General features: G+C 40.5%; 1 protein-coding gene across 3 annotated transcripts in view; it reads left to right on the plus strand.

Moving 5' to 3' along the window:
* The window catches only part of Wdr70 (WD repeat domain 70), a 212,075-nt gene that overhangs the window by 181,034 nt on the left and 12,565 nt on the right, over window positions 1-18,476 (plus strand). For all 3 annotated transcript variants that reach the window (XM_057790125.1, XM_057790126.1, XM_057790127.1), the window contains 3 exons: window positions 12,794-12,894; window positions 14,492-14,571; window positions 16,438-16,554. In XM_057790125.1, coding sequence (XP_057646108.1) covers window positions 12,794-12,894; window positions 14,492-14,571; window positions 16,438-16,554 — 298 coding nt within the window. The remainder of the gene's footprint in view (window positions 1-12,793; window positions 12,895-14,491; window positions 14,572-16,437; window positions 16,555-18,476) is intronic.

The raw sequence follows: 18,476 nt of genomic DNA on the forward strand, positions 1-18,476 counted from the left end.
GTTGTCTACATCTGTTGAGGAAAAAGTAAGGTCCATAATTCTGTTTTCAAAAAGCAAGAATTGGCCATGGTGGCTCATTGACTCTGAGGAGGCTAAGGCAGAAGGATCAGTGTGATTTGAGGCCAGCCTGGGCTAGTGAACCCTTCAAATACAATAAATAATACAAGCAAATACTTTCCATGAGAGTAATGGCTGTCTCCTTCTTTATTTAATCTTGTGAATTTTTGAAGAGAACTTGAGTTCACATCTTCCCTTGCCCTAAGATATTCTTCATAGACATATTCCATTGCAAATAAGATTAATTTTTAGAAATTTATTATCCCACTACTCATAGGTTATCTCAGATGTGACATTAAAATTAATAGCATCGATGTTTAATAAAATTGCTATATATATTACTTTAAGCATTGAAAATGCCAATTTCCCACAAAAGTATCACACACAATAAATTTAACATCTTATTATATACAGTATATATATATTACATGTGTTCTTTTAAAATTATACTTATTTGCATATTTTTATGTATGAGTGCTTTATCTTCATGTCTGCCTGCATGCCAGAAGAGGATATTGTACCCTGATATAGATGCTTGTAATCTGTCGTGTGATTGCTGGGAATTGAACTCAGGACCTTTAGACAAGCAGCCAGTGCTCTTAACTGCTGAATCATCTCTCCAGCCCCTCATGTGTGTTCTTACTAGGGGAGAATACTGGTATTTTAAGTGTGAAGAGTTGAAGAAGAAGAACAGATGGGTATAAAAGGTCCATAAATGCTAAGCTCCTTCATGAAGCTAGCTATTTACCTTAATTTATAAGTGATGACCATTCAGACTATAACCATCCTCTATTATTTATGCCTGTGGAGGAGGGCAGAAAGATAATTCAAATAAATGGATATTCCAGAAGTGCTCAGAGCTGTCTTTGGAATGTGTCTTTGTTCTTACATTTGAATATAGATATATGTGATCTGGGAATTCACTTCAAACAAATTACTGAAGCCCAGCATGTGAGAGCTTGTCTCAGAAGGAGCAGAGGACTCCATCTGTTCTTCCTTTGCTACAGGAAGTAGACTAATCATGTCTTAGTGATACAGAGTTCTAGTTCAGGCAAAATTGCCCCACCCTGAAAGCTTCTAAAAGTAGAGGGGCTGAGTAGCACCTATGCCAGGTCAGGCTCATCCTAGTAGTAATACACAAGAGAACGTGAGCTACCAGCAGTGAAATGCCAGTAGAAACGGGACTCTGACTGCATTTGGCATTTAGCTGCCTTCTCAAATATAGTGAAGCCTTCTTAATGCAAAACACAAGGAGCTGGAAAATGTGGGCTTTGAATGAACTAGTTTTCCATTATCTGATTTTTATTATAGAGCAGTCAGGCTGCTGGTTGCCTAGAGAATATCAGTTGCTTTGAATTATGTATTTTTGAATAAAGTGATATCAGCTTAATGATATTTCACTTTAATTCACTTCTTGAAGTATTAATGCAGATCCTAGAAGGAACCTGATCAACATATTTGTATGTAATAAAGCCGGTATCAGAGCCAAGTGATAGGGCAGTTTATCTAACAGGAAGGCAGGCTTTCCGAGGTTGTTTCCTCATCTTCCGTAAGCTGAAGGTGTTGGTATTTAGTGTAAATTGGCCAGTGTAGCACTGGCACATGTCTAGCATGGCTCTTAGGACAGTGTTTCATTATCTGTTGGCTCAGTGCTCAATCTTTAATCGCCAGGGCAAAAAGATGCTATCCATTATAGTGAAAGACAGAATTCTGGTTTTGCTGCCTTCATAATATAGAAGATGTGGCACCAGAAAGACACTAAGCTCGTTCTTGGGATTTCCTTAAGGAATCTGTTTATACATATAATTTGCATATAACTATAACTTAGCTTCTATTGCCTGCCTCCTAATGTCCAAGAAGGACTTGATGAAATGACTGTTTTGTTCTCAGAGAATATGAAGGTATCATGCTGTGAATGGCCCATAGCAGCCGTACTCAGGATCTAAAGAATGTCCCTCTGTAGGCACATAGGTGTTGGAAGCAATGGAGCCATTGATTTCCTCCTCATCTATTAGTAACTGCCTTATCAAGTCTTGAAATATTTTAAGAAAAGAAGATGATAGGCACTAGTGTACTGCTGATCCCATTGTATTGTTTTTTTTTTAAAAATTATTATATAATGAACTTCACCTTTTTCTAAACAGTGCATATAGTGGAGTGATTTATAAGACATATTGTATATAAGCAGAATCGTCATCATCTTCATCATACCATCTGTGACTACTTGCAAGAGCCCTGAGAATGGAATACTTGACATTCCATTATAAACTATAGGCCATTAATTAGAAAGGAAGATTCCCACTCATGTAGCTGGGATGTTCCCTTGACAGCAATACCACTCCGAGCTACTGGCTTTTGCTTAATTAGTTGCTGTCTGGAGTCAGGCATACTTTCTGCAGATTCCCCACATTATTATAGAGTCCATATCTTTCCCTGAGAACTCTGATTTAACTGCCCTGTATAAAAAACTGGAGTTGCTTTTCACAGAAGATTTTTACAACCTCCCCAAAGAGTTCCTTTCCCCGCTTCTTTAGCCTCACATTCTCATGTTTAGAGCCCACATCCTTTACGCTAGTCCTCCTGGACTTGGGGAACAGCTGGTCAATATCCTCTGCTTCCTCGACAATTATAAAGTTGCTGTTCTTGTCTTTTCTTGTCTGAGAGAACCAAACTTATTCTTAAAAGAAGAACCCCCCCCCCAAAAAAAAAAAACTCAAAAACTTTTCCTTGAGGATTGGATTTTCTCAGCGCCTCCATTATCTTTGATAATGTTTCTCAGACAGTCTAAGTTTTCCAGAGACTAAATTGGACTGTGAGGGCCCTTAGGGAGCTGCAGGTGCTGAGTGTGGTAAGTGCATGCCATTCCTTGTGCTTAGTACAGCACTTGGTATGTGGTAGCTATTTGTTAGAAATGTTTTTGTTGATCTTGCTTTACTTTTTATTGTATTTGATTATAGAATGTTCTTATTGAGATTTAAGATTTATACTACGGTGGTGGCGCACGCCTTTAATCCCTGCACTTGGGAGGCAGAGGCAGGCGGATCTCTGTGAGTTCGAGACCAGCCTGGTCTACAAGAGCTAGTTCCAGGACAGGCTTCAAAACCACAGAGAAACCCTGTCTCGAAAAACCAAAAACCAAAAAAAAAAAAAAAAAAGATTTATACTAATGGTCTAATTCCTCTCACTTTCTTTTGTTTGTATTTTTTAATGATTTTGAAATAATTTGGGGTGTCATAAATATAATTTACTTGTAATTTGATGAATGAAGTGCACATTTTGTTTTGTCTGCTTATTTAAAACTTGAGATTGATTCTCTCTTTTGTAGTTACTAAAAATAACTGTGTTTGAGTTTAGTGGAAGAAACCCAAATTTGCTACAGATGCTAAAAATATTGGCAATCTAAACTCTGTTTAATATAATTTGCTTTGGTTGTTTTACTATTAATTAATGTGCTTTATTGTAAGATACACAGTGATTTGATGTAAAAAGGATAAAAAATCACGTGTAGTCCATGTTGGGCTCAAGCTCACGTTTCTCCTGCCTCAACCTCCTGAGTGCTGGGATTGCAGGTGTGCACCACCGCCCTGAGCTTGAAGTGAATAAACATTACCTGTTAGCATTTGACACTGCAGACTCTTGTTAAGGAGCTGGGAGCATGGTTCAGTAGTTAAGAGCACTAGCTGCCCTTCCAAAGAACTCAGGTCTGATTCTAGCATCCACAGCTGCCCACAACAGTCTGTAATTCCTGTCCTAAAGGAGTCCAGTGTCCTGTCCTGGAACTGCACACACATGGTGCATAGACACACATGCAGGCAAAAGACCCTTTAAAGTATAATTTTCTAAATTAAAATATTTAGTCAATATCTTTTTTCAGACTGGAGACAAATATATGATTATTATTTCATTTCTTTAGTCTCTTTTAAAAAGACAATTTTTAGTTTAACAATTGGATTCTTTTTTTTCTGTATTGCTTTTTGTTTATATTTTTCTCCACTCCCAACAAGTGGATTTTTAATTCAGGTACACTTATTAGAGTCCTGACATTCTCTTTCGAAATAGTGCTTTCTGTAGAATCAAGATTTAATCCTATAGCTGAGTAACTTTCCCTAAGATCATCTGGTTGACTGGGACCTCACTTTTGAAAGCCTCTATAATTTCATAACTCTTAAATTCTTTATATCTGTAAAAATCAACATGTGTGCTGGAATGTGAGGTGGGGTGAAGGGCTGTCACCTTGTCCCAGGCTTCCTGAGAGGAATAAGAACTAGGAAGAGGAGGCGTCCAGTGTGTCACTTCTGGAGACATTTGCCTCTAACAGGATCTTAAAACTACTCCTTAGTGTCAGCTTTCTCAAAGAATACTCTCTGCTTTTGTCTCTAGTCTTTAAAAACCTTTAAGCAGTATTTCTGTGTTCATGAAGTAGAAACTTTTATTCCCTTCTCTCCACAAAAGCTTATGTTTTATTTCACAGGTGTTTAAATGTGACTGCATTTCCTTGTGTAGACATGCTGACCATGAATGGCAAAGCCAGATAAATAATTAGAAGCTAGATAACATAACCTTAAGAATGAGCATACTTAACTACTCTTTAAAATCAGACAAAGAACCTGGAGAGGTGGCTTAACAGTTAAGAGCCCCATATTCTCTTCCAGAGGCTCTGGGTTTGATTTCTGGAACCTTCGTGGTGGATCACAGCTACTAATAACTCTAGTTCTAGGAGGTTCAATGCCCTCTTCTGGCCTCTGTGGACACCAGGCACATAGTGGTACACAGATATACATGCAGGCAAAAAAACAGTCACATAAAATAATAGAAATAATTGATTTAAAAAGCAACCAGTGATGAGAGAGAGCATATGCTTCGTGAGTCCATCTTGGTTCATAGATGCTTGAAGATGAACAGGAAAATACATTAGTCTTCACATAATTTGTAAACATATAGTAATGCCTAGTGCTCAGGCATCAAATACAGCACCACCCTGTGTCCCCTGATGGGCCAGTGACTGTAGGATTTGCTGAGGTTTTCTTCTCCATCCTGATGAAGGGTCTGTGCTAACACATTTTCCAGCTGTTCTATCAGAGCTCTGGCCGAATTTTCACAGGAGCAGACTATAATTAACATATACCTCAGGACAGTATTTCTTTTCTAGAATCATAGAAAATGGTTTTGTAAGAGGTGTTTTCGAGATCTCAAAAGGATAAATAAAATAATATGATATTTAAAACATATTTGCTTATACTATTAGATAAATGATGTTATTTTAATGCACTGTATATCTCATCTATGTGAGAAGAGTCTATTCTTTTTTTCATTTCTTTAAAATTTTTCTTGCTTAATTATTTCCATTCTTTGATCACACATATGTTTAATAGTTAGAGGCTTAATATGTTGTATACATTTGTGTTTTGTTCAGATAAGCAAAAGACTGGTTAATATTATTATTTCCACCTCTAAATATAGACAAATAAAAGATAAAGGGCCTACGTCTGTGTAGATTAGGTTATAAGAATTTTGATCGGGTTGGAAAAATTTGTATGAGAAAACATTCTCCAAGATAATATAAGTGCTGCAAAAACAAAACACCAGTCCTTATGTACATAAGTTCATTAAATTGTATAGTCTCTAGGTCTGCTTAATTTTGGTGAATGATGATTTTATTTCCAATTTTTGTAATAAAGTAAAAATTTATTTTAAAAATCACAATTCAGAAGGAGAGATTAAAAAGATAAAAGATCAAGTTTGATTCACTTAGACAAGAGAAATGTTAACATTGACTTTATAGTCTTCAAGGAGACAGAGGAAATCGACCGACCCTTTTACAACTTGGAACTTGTCAGTTGTAACGTGATATTCAAAGATATGACTGTTCTTTGCCAGAAGTATTGGCCTGAGGTTCCAGTACCTACCTCAAATGCCATTCGGGTCTGAGAGGCCTCCTTGTCTTGCAACTCCAGTAACCCGTGCTGTGCCCACCAGTCAGGCGTTGTGTTGTTGGAGATGGATTCCCCTAGTCAGGCCGTGTGGGAAGACCACCCACCCGTGTCACTGTGGATTCCAGATTCAGTGTCCTCTTGTTTTCTGCCCCCAGGCGCTCATCAATAAAAGCAATTACAGACATCGTAATTTCTTCTCAAATTCTGGGACTAGAGCAAATTAGTGTTTGTTGTTTTGAATTAGATGAGGGAAATTGTGTTTAATTTCTTTTACCCAAGAGACATTTTATTTTCTCTGAGAAATTCTTCTTGTGATGAAATTCTTCAAGTTCATTATCAAATACAGATGTGGTTCATTTAGTATCAAGGACAACTACCAGGTTCCAGATTTTTGCTGCTTTATTGGTTATATCTCAGTTTTAAAGTACAGTCTACAGTAAGTTGATCTTAATAGATATGTTTTCCATTGGTTTGTTGGGAATTAATATGATAATTAACATGGAAATTTTAAAAAGCACATTGTCTCTATTTGCAGTGGTTTTCAACCTGTGGGTCAGGATCCCTTGAGGACTTCACATGAATCTTTCACTGGAGTCGCCTAAGACCACTGGAAAACATAGATATTTACATTATGATTCGTAACAGTAGCAAAATTACAGTTATGAAGTAGCAATGAAAGTAATTTTATGGTTGGGGTCCCCAGAACATGAGGAACTGTATTAAAGAGTCGCATTAGGAAGGCTGAGAAGCACTGGTCTGTCAGGTTCGGCAGGTGCTGAGTTGCAGACGTGAGAGTGCTCCAGCTTTTCCCCTTCAGGCTTCTGTCTGCTTTATCAAAAAAAGAATTATTTGTACAGAGAAGGAAAACGATTTTCAAGAAAAATGACAAGTCTAGTTTATGGTAGGACTGTCTTGAAATTGGGGTATGCGTGAATAAAAGGATAGTTATGTGGAGAGAAACCAGCCATGGCTGCACAGAGAGACCCTATCTCAAAAGACCAAACAGAGAAGTGAAGTGCCTAGAAAGTGTCTGCCTTTACTCTCTCCTTCCAGGAGATGTTTCTATGGGAACCAGGTGGGTGTTGAGAACTTTTATTTTTTGGAGACTGTAGCTTAATCATCAGATTTACTACTTGAATCCAGAGGGATGAGGCCAACCCCCAGCCCCATATGTGTTATACAAAGGTTGGGAAAATAAGACTGTGGGAGAGGGAAGGGAGCAAGGACAAGATTAATAGCCTGGAAGAACTGAAGCAGTTCCCACTTCACTCTCTGCCTCCCTAGCCCAGCATTTTACTGCAGAAAACAATTTTCTTTTCCTGTGAACTAGATCATGGACTTATAGAAATCTGGAGTGCTTTTTCTCTAGTACCTTTGCCTTTCTGTTTGTCTTCTTCATTTGTTCTGTATTCTTACTCGTGTGGATTGGTACACATGGCCACTAAAGTGTCCTGGGCAGTCCTGAGGATGGCCACGAGGCTAAGGCTTCTTATGCACAGGGCTGCATGATCACGGGCCTCTCCTTTAGGAACAGGTGTTAGGCTGGCTATTGGGAATCACTGAAAATGCATGTTTTTCCAAGGGATCGGGGTTTGCTTCTTCGTTCTTCTTCCACATGACAAAACCAAAAGAGCACAGACGGAGTGAGGTTTTCAGTGAGGGTCAGCACCTGGCAAAGGTCAGGAAGTGGTGTTTGAGATATAAAATTATTAAGGACAATGGGCTTCTCCTTAATGATACTATTTAGATACACATATCGCACATCTAAGATGTTGCTCGGGCATTGAATTCTTTTATAGCAACATTTATGAACTTAGGTTTTTGTTTTGTTTTGTTGTTTTTGTTTTTGTTTTGTTTATAGTGATACCATCTGCTCCCTAACCCCTTGCATTTCTGGGGAATCAGATGTAAGGTTCTTGAATGCTAGTCAAGCATTTTACTATTGAGCCACAGTCTCAGTCCCCCCCTCCTTTTTTTTTTTTTTTCTAAAATCAACTTGCTAATAGTTAGGAAGGTTTGGAAATAATTAAAAACCTTCCAGTTTTCTTCATTGTTCAGTATAAGACTCTGCATGATATAAAGTATAAGGAAATGAGTGATGGAATTGAAATCGGGGTACCTGAATGAAATTGGAATTAGAGGTACCTGGGCCGTTCCCTTACCTCTGGTTTAAGTTATGTAACCCAGAAGCATTACTCTCTTACAATCTAAGGTTTTTCATCTATGAAATGGAGTGATGTTACTATTTTTGTAAAGACTTAATTACATCAAATAGGATAAACTTCCAGGGCCAGTAAGATCGTTCAGCAAGAGATGTTTGTCACCAAGTCTGATGACCTGAGTGAAGTCCCTCAACTACATATGCTAGAAAGACAGGCTGTCTTCTGAAAGTGTCCTCTGACTTTTTTTTTTGTGACAGCACATGTGTCCCCAATATATAAGTAAGTAAATATAATAAAACAATAATATAAAGTCCAGCTCCTTTTCCTCATGTCCTACAGCACATGTCCAATCACTGCCTTTCTTTCCTCTCCCCATTTCCATGGTTTCACTTAAAATAGGAAACCACAGAAATAGTTATTTGGAATTTTTATGGCCATCTCATTTTTGCTAAGGAGTAATTCAGAAATTCCCGTCTTTGAATCTTGACGCTGTTGGTAGTATCGCTACTCTTTCCCCCCGCTTTCCTGTTGGCCTCTGCCGGGCGGGAAGATCTCTGTGTTGAGCATATTCACGATTGTAACTCATCCTGGACATCTTATGATTTCCAGCCTTAGCTACTACTATGTCTTGGTGGCAGCTGCTAGAGCTAAGTGGTTTGCAACAGTTTGTGGTTGCTCTGCATGCCCAGATTCTAGAATAAAACAAGAGTGCATTTAGTTTGGGTTTTCAAAAAATAAAGCTAACTTAGAGCCAGAATGGAATTGAGCTTTGACAGCTAACAGTAGCCGTTAGTTGACTCACATGTTTCAGTGAGCTGAAATGGATTAGTGAAAGAACGAAACAGTTTAATTAAGCAAATCGCTATAGTATAACATGCAGATTAAATTCAGAACCTAGCTCTTGTGTTGCAGTGGCCTTCTGCCACTTGCTTGTTCTAATCTGGAGTAAGGCCTTTCTCTTTGGAATTGTAGGTCTTTTGTCTCTGGGATCTTCTCTGGTCCCTTGATTTGGGAATGTCACTTCTCTTGCTTTGCAGCACTGATTAGTACATGTCATGGATCCAGGCGTTTTAGCCAAAGAAACATCTCTTAAAAAGAGGACGAATGTGGTCTGGTTGACTGAGAGTGATTGCACTCTTTCTGTGGATTTATAGCTCATCTGTCTTCGGAAGGGCCTGGGCTCCTAGCAGGCACGTGTCCATTGTTGTTAGGCAAAGCCCAGTATGTGTGTTTGACAAGTTAGCAGTATGGCAACTCTGCTTGCTGCTGCTGACTCAGGGATTGTTTGGTTTGGCAAATGGCCAACTCTCTGCTATAAGATGCATTTCCTTGACAGGACAAAGTATGGAGGTGCATTAGCTCCAAAGTTTACAAAGGTTAGCTAAACACACACAATAAATATTAATAAACAAAAAGGCCCACCCACCTTTAGCTTTGAATTCTGTCTCTTCATTCTGTGTTTTGGAATCCCTGTAGTATTTGATTAATAACCAGTCTTAAGGTAATTGAGCCTTAAGTGTCCTTTGCCTAAGTGAATCTGCTCACAGGCCCCTCATGGGCCGCTTTGATGACTCATTGTGCAGTGGATAGATCTCTGGAAGAACTGTTTAGTTCAAGGGCTCTTACTTGCCTTTCCCTGCTACAGCCTGAGAAGAGGTGCTTGTCCCTATGAGCCTGTGTTGAGCAGAGTGTGTGGTGTGGCTCAGAGCTCTGGAGATAAAGGATGTGAGCAGGAATAGAGGTGAAATGCCTTCAGGCTCCCTGGAAAGCAACCAGACATTGGTCTGCTGGCCTGAGCAGTTGGTGGAGAGGGAGAGAGTAACAGTAACCTGCTGCCCCTGGAAACTGCCTATTTGGCTGGGTGTCTTGGAATTTATCAGGCCTACATTGTGGATCTTTTTCAATTCTTCACCCTGCTCACTTGAAAACATATTTGAGAACCAGGAACTGCTTAGCCAGACCTCTAGAGAACCAGTGAAGAGAGAGAACTCTAAAGCCATGCCCTTACCATTGTCCTGGGGCTCTTCACAGCTGGCTGGGGTTTCTGAAGGCACTTGGAAGCCCCAACGTGCCTTCCCTTGCTCTCTAGTTCATGCCGACGTTCTCGCCAGGGCTACAGAAGGAAGGAACCAGTCCTGCTGGGTTTGTATGATAGTTAGTTATAATAGTGAAAAGCAGAAATCAGATTCTTCCTCTTGGAAAGAAATTATTTTTAACTTGAAAATTGTTTCCAACTCTGCTTAACAAAGCAACCCATTCAGGGGTAGGCCACACTCAACTTTTATCTTGTTTGCTGAGCACCCGACACTAATTTAAGCACCTGGAATGTCATGTCAAACAGAACAGATCCAGATCTCTGGCCGTGGGACATGAATTCTAGTTGAGAAGGCAGAGCATAAATAAACAAAGCACAGCCTACATTAAAGATATGTGCTATGACCTAAAGAAAAGCAGAGTGAACAGAGTTAGAGGGTCATAGTTTTGGTTTTGATTTTTTTTTTTTTTTTTTTTTTTGAGACAGGGTTTCTCTATGTAGCTCTGGATAGCCTGGAACTCACTCTGTAGACCAGATTATCCTCAAACCCAGAGATTCACCTGCCTCTGCCTCTGAGTGCTGGGATTAAAGGTGTGCGCCACCACTGCCTGGCTCAAGGGATCATAGTTTTAAATAAGGCCATGAGAAGTGACATTTAAGCAGAGGAGGGAGGTGGTGCTGGCTCAGGTGATTTTATCCTAGGTAGGGTTACACAAGCCCCATGTTAGAAAGTTGTGTTTGTGACTCTTCCCATGTTTCCATATACCCGACACCAGGAAGTGTGCAGTGGCCTAGGCAGAGTTCTCCCTTAGTCTCCATGGCACAGCACCTGCGGGGCATGAGCTGTTGACACACTTAAGTCCATCTCACCAACCTGGAGCAGTTTATTAGGAAGAAAATCTAACTTTATAATATGCATCCTAAAGTACCTTCCGTGAACGTATGCACAAAGCATCAGTGACAAAGAAGGGCTGAGGACAGGGAGGAGAGAGGAAGAGGGTCTGGTGTGACGGCTCAGCAGGTAAGGGGATTTGCTAAGTCTGATGACCTGAGTTCAGCCTCCGGAAACTATATGGTGGAAGAGGAGAACAGACTCCTACACCGTCCTCTGAGCTCTGTGTGTGTGCTCTGGCACACACTTTCTCCCCTTTTTAGAACTAGCTAAATACTTGTAAACCAGAGAGAAGTTGGAGAAGGGAAAACCCAACTGTCAAGTATAATTGATTCAAGTATTTCTCCCATTACTGGGCTCTTGTTTTCCTTTTAGCACTTGTTAGCAGACATTGGAGAACAGCACCATAGATATGAGGAAAATTGTGAACAGAAAGCTAAAGTAATGGGAAAACCTGCCCTTTCAACTTATATTCCCCATTCTCACCTCTGCTTCCAGTGGGGGAGATACAAACCCTGACTCTCTGTCGAATGACTCAGTCCACTTCAGTGGCACACAACTTAAGAACCACCTTAGAATATTGTTGAGTGGGAATTAGAAAATTGCAGGCTCTTTTTTAGCTTCCTCCATAGTTTTTGTGGAAGATCAGAAAGGGGTTTGCAGTCATTTAACTATAGCCAATCAGATGAGAGTCAGAATTTCTACCTAAAGGGATCTCAGAGCTTCCCATCAAAACGAAAGAGTGGAATGGTTAGAGGCAGACTTACAGAACACCAACCACAGGAGACAGAGCTCCAGGACTTTGATTCTACCCTGCGAACCCCAGATGTCAGTGTCTGCCTGTACCCTCTTTCACCCTTTAGTTCATATACATAGTATGTAAGGAATTGGACTGTTGATGGATGTTGGATTAATGCTTCCCCGTGTCTTACTCCCAATGAGGGTTGTAGAACTTGGTGTGTGGTGTTTGTGCTTTCCAGTGTTAGCTTCGGATTTCCCCTCTGAATCTCTCTGTGCTGTCCCTCCCATCTCTTCCCTCTTACCCCAAACAAAATTAAAAACAGGTTGTGAGAACTCAGAGCCCAGGTTCTTTGGGGCCCCAGAGCACCGTGTATTCCTCACCAGAAATTCAGAGGGTCATAGCTTCCAGTGAGCCACCTCTTTAAATATAGCTTTCCATCAGGTTACTATCAAGGCTTTGCATTTGATATCTGCTTTATTTCTGTCATGGCTTTGCTGTTTTATCTCACAGGCAGGGAGAGATTATTAATTGTCCACCAATATGTGCTCTTTGTAAAAAAAGCTTAATGAAGCTTGGATCTTTGTGAACCAAATAAAACAGTAACCACCTGGCCTCAATCTGAGTCCAGTGGGACATATTGTGTGCGTAAAAGCATGAAAACCAGATCTAAATCAGCCGTGGTTGTGTACTTCACAGGGAGCCAGTATTTCACAATGCCAGGCTCACATGAACTGGATTGCCTAACTGTGTTCCGAGGAAAGGGGGGTGTCAAGTATGGAAGTGAACATCTCGTATTTTTGAGGGTTTCACATGGATAATAAGAGGTGGGATGGAATGTAACTTACAGAACGCCATTATGTGATGTAGAAGAAAGTGTCTGAAAAGTTATGGTTAACACTGGCATTTGGTGTAGTAAATGGACCTCATTTTTATTTGGCATCTTGAGCTGACTTGTGTACCTGTCCTTTCTAGAGTGTTGTCCGCTGCCTGTGGCATCCAAAGCTGAACCAGATCATGGTTGGAACTGGAAATGGATTGGCAAAAGTGTATTACGACCCCAACAAAAGTCAGAGGTATTTCATAGGAATCGCCTTTGAGATGGATGACAACAACTGGGGGGAGGGCTTTGATTCACCCTGCTTTTATTCATTTCCCCCTTTGATGGGGATCCACCCTTTTAGAAAAGGCAGCTGGTACAAAGTAAAGCCTCAGTCTCCGAGCCTTGTGCTTTAAAGGGGATTTAGATCTCACCCTTGATCTGCGCTGAATTCAAAGCCAAAGTTCCCCAGGGATTTGCAGTCCCTTGGCTGAAACACTGAGTGCAGGGAGGGGAGTCCCTGCTCTTTGTACACCCTGGACAGTGGCGTCCATCAGCAGTGCTGCATGTGTGGGGTTAACAAGACAGGGCACCGGCCACTCACAAGAAACAGAAGCGGCTCTTCCATTTTCTTACGTTTCTCACTTGGCGTTTAGCAGCCACTGGTTTGGATATTGGACAAGGTTATGCTGTGTCAACAGAAGGGAACAGCGCATGAACTTTCCCCGCAGCCCTTAGCTCACCCCAGGTCAAACATAAATATATCAATTTAATCCCAAGGTCCGAAGACTTCATGAAAGCTCATCTAGATCCTCAGCTGTATCCATTTTCTTTTTCACGGGGTGGACATATGTTACCACCCCAAAGAAGATGGTCTTTCTGTTAGTATACAAAGGGCAACCTTTGTGTTAGTATACAAATCCACATGCTGAATTTGTGCTCTTCCCTGTCAGCCTCTTTTAAGGTCTTACATGCTTTCAGAAGAGAGCTAATCCTCATGAGCAAGGTTTCACTGACCACAGTTTTTCTCTAAATAGAAGCAATCCTTTATGGTGAAAAGGTTGGTTGATTTGTAAAATTTCTTTATCATCTTATGTTTTCAAAGTATTTTTGTAGGTTCCTCTTTAAATTTGTGTCTTAAATGCCTTGACACCCACTTCAACCTTTCTTTTGGTGGTGGACACTGACTAGTAGACTTGAATTTCTGGATTTAGTAATAATTATCATCAAGACCCAGAAAGTCAAGGATTTGATAGGATGGTCTGCATGGACTCTTTCTAAAAGTATCTCATGACTAATGAAAATGCTACAGTGAGACCTGTGTTTTGTATGGGATCCTTAAAACTGTTTTAAAAATTAATTGTCCAAGCCAGGCAGTGGTGGTGCATGTCTTTAATCCCAGCACTCGGGAGGCAGAGGCAGGCAGATCTCTGTTAGTTCGAGGCCAGCCTGGTCTACAAGAGCGAGTTCCAGGATAGGCTCCAAAGCTACAGAGAAACCCTTTCTTGAAAAACCAAAAAGAAAGAAAAGAAACAAAGAAACAAAGAAACAAAGAAAGAAAGAAAGAAAGAAAGAAAGAAAGAAAGAAAGAAAGAAAGGAAAGAAAGAAAAAGAAAGAACTGGCCAAGAACTTACAGTGTTTCAGTGTTACCTACATCTCTCATGGAGTAATTTCTGTTGGGTTCAACTATATACAGAGGTACAGAAGTAGGGAGTGTGTGTGTGTGTGTGTGTGTGTGTACATGTATGTGCATAAATGCTTCGAGGAGTCTCTAATGGAACCAGAAATTCAGTGTTTCAGCTCTGCCCATTCCTAAAATTAACTAAAGAAAATTTGTTTTAACTCATTATAGGGGAGCAAAATTATGTGTAGTTAAAACCCAGCGGAAGGCAAAACAAGCTGAGACACTAACCCAGGACTACATCATTACCCGTAAGTTGCTGTTAGCATTCCTCTCTGTCTTACATTGCTTTTCTCTGCTGTCGTATTCATTGCTTGTTTTGAAGGTTGAAAAGGCCCTAGAGTGGTGGCATCTATTATATCATCTCCTATCATGTGGACACAGGTACAAGTCTTCTGACAATATCGCTTTAGCTTCTTTTTTTTGCAGAAAATGATGCTTGCTTCATATAATTCCTCATCCTAAGGAGAAGCACCTATCTGAGCTGCTTGTATTAGTCTATCACAGCATCTTAAAAACTAACGTATTATTTAATGGATAAATTTAATGAATAAACAAGAAGAGTGCTGGACTTAGATTTAGGAGCCCTGAACTTGTCTGTTTGTACCATGGACTGGCATTGTGATGTAGAACAATAAACTTATCAGGGAAATTAGTTAAGGAATCTATGACCATGTAGTAATATACTTGTATTCTGTATAAAATCTGATGTGTGAAGAGAAAGCTTACCAGGGCATAACGGTTTCTCTCAGGTGGATCATACAACCTTGTTAATTTGATAGGCAGGCCTATGTTCCAAAACCACAGCCTCAGACCTCTAACAGGTCAGGAAGGGAATCTTGGTTGCCATAGAGTAGAGAGTAGCCAGCCGTCTAGATTTTACCTGTGTCTCAGACTGAAGCCCAAGGAGCACTCTATTGCTGGCCTTCTTTCTGGTGATGGGTCTCTTGTAAAACCAAGTTCCATGGGGCTATTGACCAGTCAGGAGATCCCATGACCTTCTACAAGAGTAGACGTCTTAAACTGGGACCATCCAGTCCAGCGCACGGAACTACACACGGCCCACTTATCCTTCGGCCACTTGAAGTGAAAAGTAATTTTTTCCTACCTAAAAATACCGTGTGCCATGTTGCCTGACAGTGTGGAGGGGTAATGTGCTTGGTTAGCTTCCCTGACTCACGTCAGGCATGGCTTCCTGTGGGCGATGTAGGGTAGACTGTCTAGGTGGGTGACTGGACGGATTTCCGAGGTGTTAGAGCTGTTTCACTGAGACTGTAAGTTCCGTTTAACCTTTGTCTTCTCCAGTCCCCTGAAAACGTGTTCTTCTTTAAAACAGATTTGAATCTGTATATAATGACTGAAGGAAATTCCAGGTCAACAAAAAGATAGCTATTTAATATTTCACAATATCCTTCCCCCCCAAATGTTACATAGTTTCTCCTTAAATCCATGTTATTTTTATGTTTAGAATTTAATTCTGGAACTGGATGAACACCTGACAGTAGTTGAACACATGTGCCCAATTTTTCCCCCTCTTGTTTTGTGCACCAACCATGTGGAAGGAGGGCCGAGTGCCCACGCCTGTAGGGAGAGTCAGGCAGCCCTGCATTCAAGGCAACCTTTATCCCACTTTCAGAGTACTGTGCTCCTCCCTTCCGGTTGCTCAGTGCTGTCACTCCCTGCTGAGCGGTGGTCACATTTCAGAAACGTGTGAAGTGATTCCAGTGTTTATGAGGCATCTGAGGAAACTTGAGGACTGACAGGCACACTGTTGGCGTTACTCGTATTTGGGTGCTGTAAGAACAAATAAGAAAGTCGTTCCATTAGGTGTTTTCAAAACCACAGAAATTGAGCTTTAACCCATGGTTAGGGAGATGAGACTCACCAGTGTTTCCATGACAGTGTTTCCTGAGTGCCATTAGCTGCCAACAGAGGTGAACAATGAGTCTGGTATCAAACAAAATTAGCTAATTGGTTACAGTAAGACTGTCTTTTATTATTAAATGAAGGCTGTCATTATGATTTCCATTTCATGTTCCAGTTAGTCATGCATTAGTTATGTTTTTGGATGAAGGGTTATTATTATAATGAAATTTTTCAAATGTGACTTCTCACAGCTCATGCCTTGCCCATGTTCCGTGAGCCCCGCCAACGAAGTACGAGGAAACAGCTGGAGAAGGACAGACTGGACCCCCTGAAGTCACACAAGCCAGAACCTCCTGTAGCAGGCCCAGGTGACTGCGGTCCAGCCAGTTGTCTGGCAAGGGGATGAGGGGCCAGGGCGGTGTCACTAATAGAGAGATGGTAGGAGCTTTTGGGCCTGCGTGCTTCTTGATCTTCAGAGAGACTCTTGCGGTTTTTATATGTTTTCTAGCACCAGAATCACAGCACGGAAGACTGGTAGAGCTTCTGTGCTGGGCTAGAGAGGCCGTCTGGGGCTTTCTCCTCTCCTGGTTGAGCCTTAGGTGACCTCACTAGAACTCTGGGGCTCCTTGCAAGTCAGTGTTGAAACTGCTGCTCTCAGTTTTGGCTTAATGTACGACATTGGTCTCTTAGCCTGAGATCCAAGCTGGATTAGGTTTCACACAAGGCAGAAAGTGACTGTGACTTATAGTCCAGTGTGATGAAATGGAGCTGCCCATTTCGCTAGAAGGTAAATAAATGAAAGACTGCCTGTAGCAGGAGACAGCATGGCATGCTGTCTATTGTATGCAGATACTTTTACTAAAATTTCATTTTCTACTCTCACTTGTGGTTTTTGTTTGTCCTAGGCAACCGAGTCTGTAGCCTTTGACTTGTCCATTTATCTGAGTCTCAACCCTAGACCTGCTATTTGAAATGTCCTTATTTCTATTTTGATTATTTTTAGAACTTCCTGTTACCAATAAAAGTTTCTACATAATAGTCTTGCCTAGATTATTTCAAGTCCTTCTAGTTAGACAGTATTCTCTCTCTCTCTCTCTCTCTCTCTCTCTCTCTCTCTCTCTCTCTCTCTCTCTCTCTCTCTCTCCCTGTCTCCACCCCTTCTCCCTTTGTCTTGCATACAGCCAGCTTTTATCCCATTCCTCTGATTTTCTTGTTGCTGTTGTGCCCAAACTCCCCCGTTTTTCCCCAGCCCATATACTTTTCTGTGTCAGGGTTCTCTGCAGTGCACTGACTCACCTTGGTAGTTTTGCACTTCATGCCTCTTTTATTGTGATCCTCAAACTTCCCTCTGTCTTCAGTCTTGTACGTAACTCATATGCTCATTGAAAGTAATGCCTTAATATAATATAATATAATAATAATAATAATAATAATAATAATAATAATAATAGTAAGGCTTTGTGGGCCTTCCCAAAATGATCCATTGCTTTCAGAAGACCTTTTCAGCCACCGCAGACTGAAATGTTGTCTCCTTCCTCGAAAAGCTGTAATAGTTATTGGCCACACAAAGCCTCCGGCAGTTGGTCTTTTTTTTTTTTATTTTCTTCTTAATTTGTGAAGGTAATCTTCCAGTATTATTTGGTTATTCATGTGTTTATCTTTCTAAAAATCAGATCAGAAACCCACATGGCAGCTCACAACTGTCTGAAAATCCAGTTCCAGGGGATCTGACACCTTCACACCAATGCACATAAAATAAAGATAAATAAATAATTAAAAAAAAAAAAAGAAACGAACTTTCTAAATGTCAGCCCATTTTGTTTATCAGGCACCATGCTGTCTGGAGAGACCCAGCAGGGTGCAGCTCTTTGCCCTTGAGCTTGCTGTCTGCCTAGGCAGTCACAGCAGACAAGGAAGAAGAGTCAGTATTTTCACATGGCTTGTTTTCTCTCAGAACTCAGAGTAGCCTGTCTATAACACAACATGCACCGGCTGTGGAAAGCCCTAAGATACATTTGTTTAAACTAAAGTAGCAGCTGATGAATAGTGGCTACTTTTAGTATTGAGTTTCAATAAATTCATATTAGAGAAATTTTTAATACAATCTTTATGGGATTGTTTTTTCTTTTCTTTTTTTTTAAATCAGTATCATGTTGCAAAGTAAGCAACGAAAACATTTTTTAACTGTCTCTTCCTGTTTTGGATAGTTAAAGGGTGATGGTTCCTTACTTTTTGATCCATGAAAGCTGAAAGGATGATGTAGGTACTATTGAGATCTGAGCTCAGTACA

This window comes from Chionomys nivalis, chromosome 15, assembly GCF_950005125.1.
Source record: "Chionomys nivalis chromosome 15, mChiNiv1.1, whole genome shotgun sequence".
Taxonomy (NCBI): Eukaryota; Metazoa; Chordata; class Mammalia; order Rodentia; family Cricetidae; genus Chionomys; species Chionomys nivalis.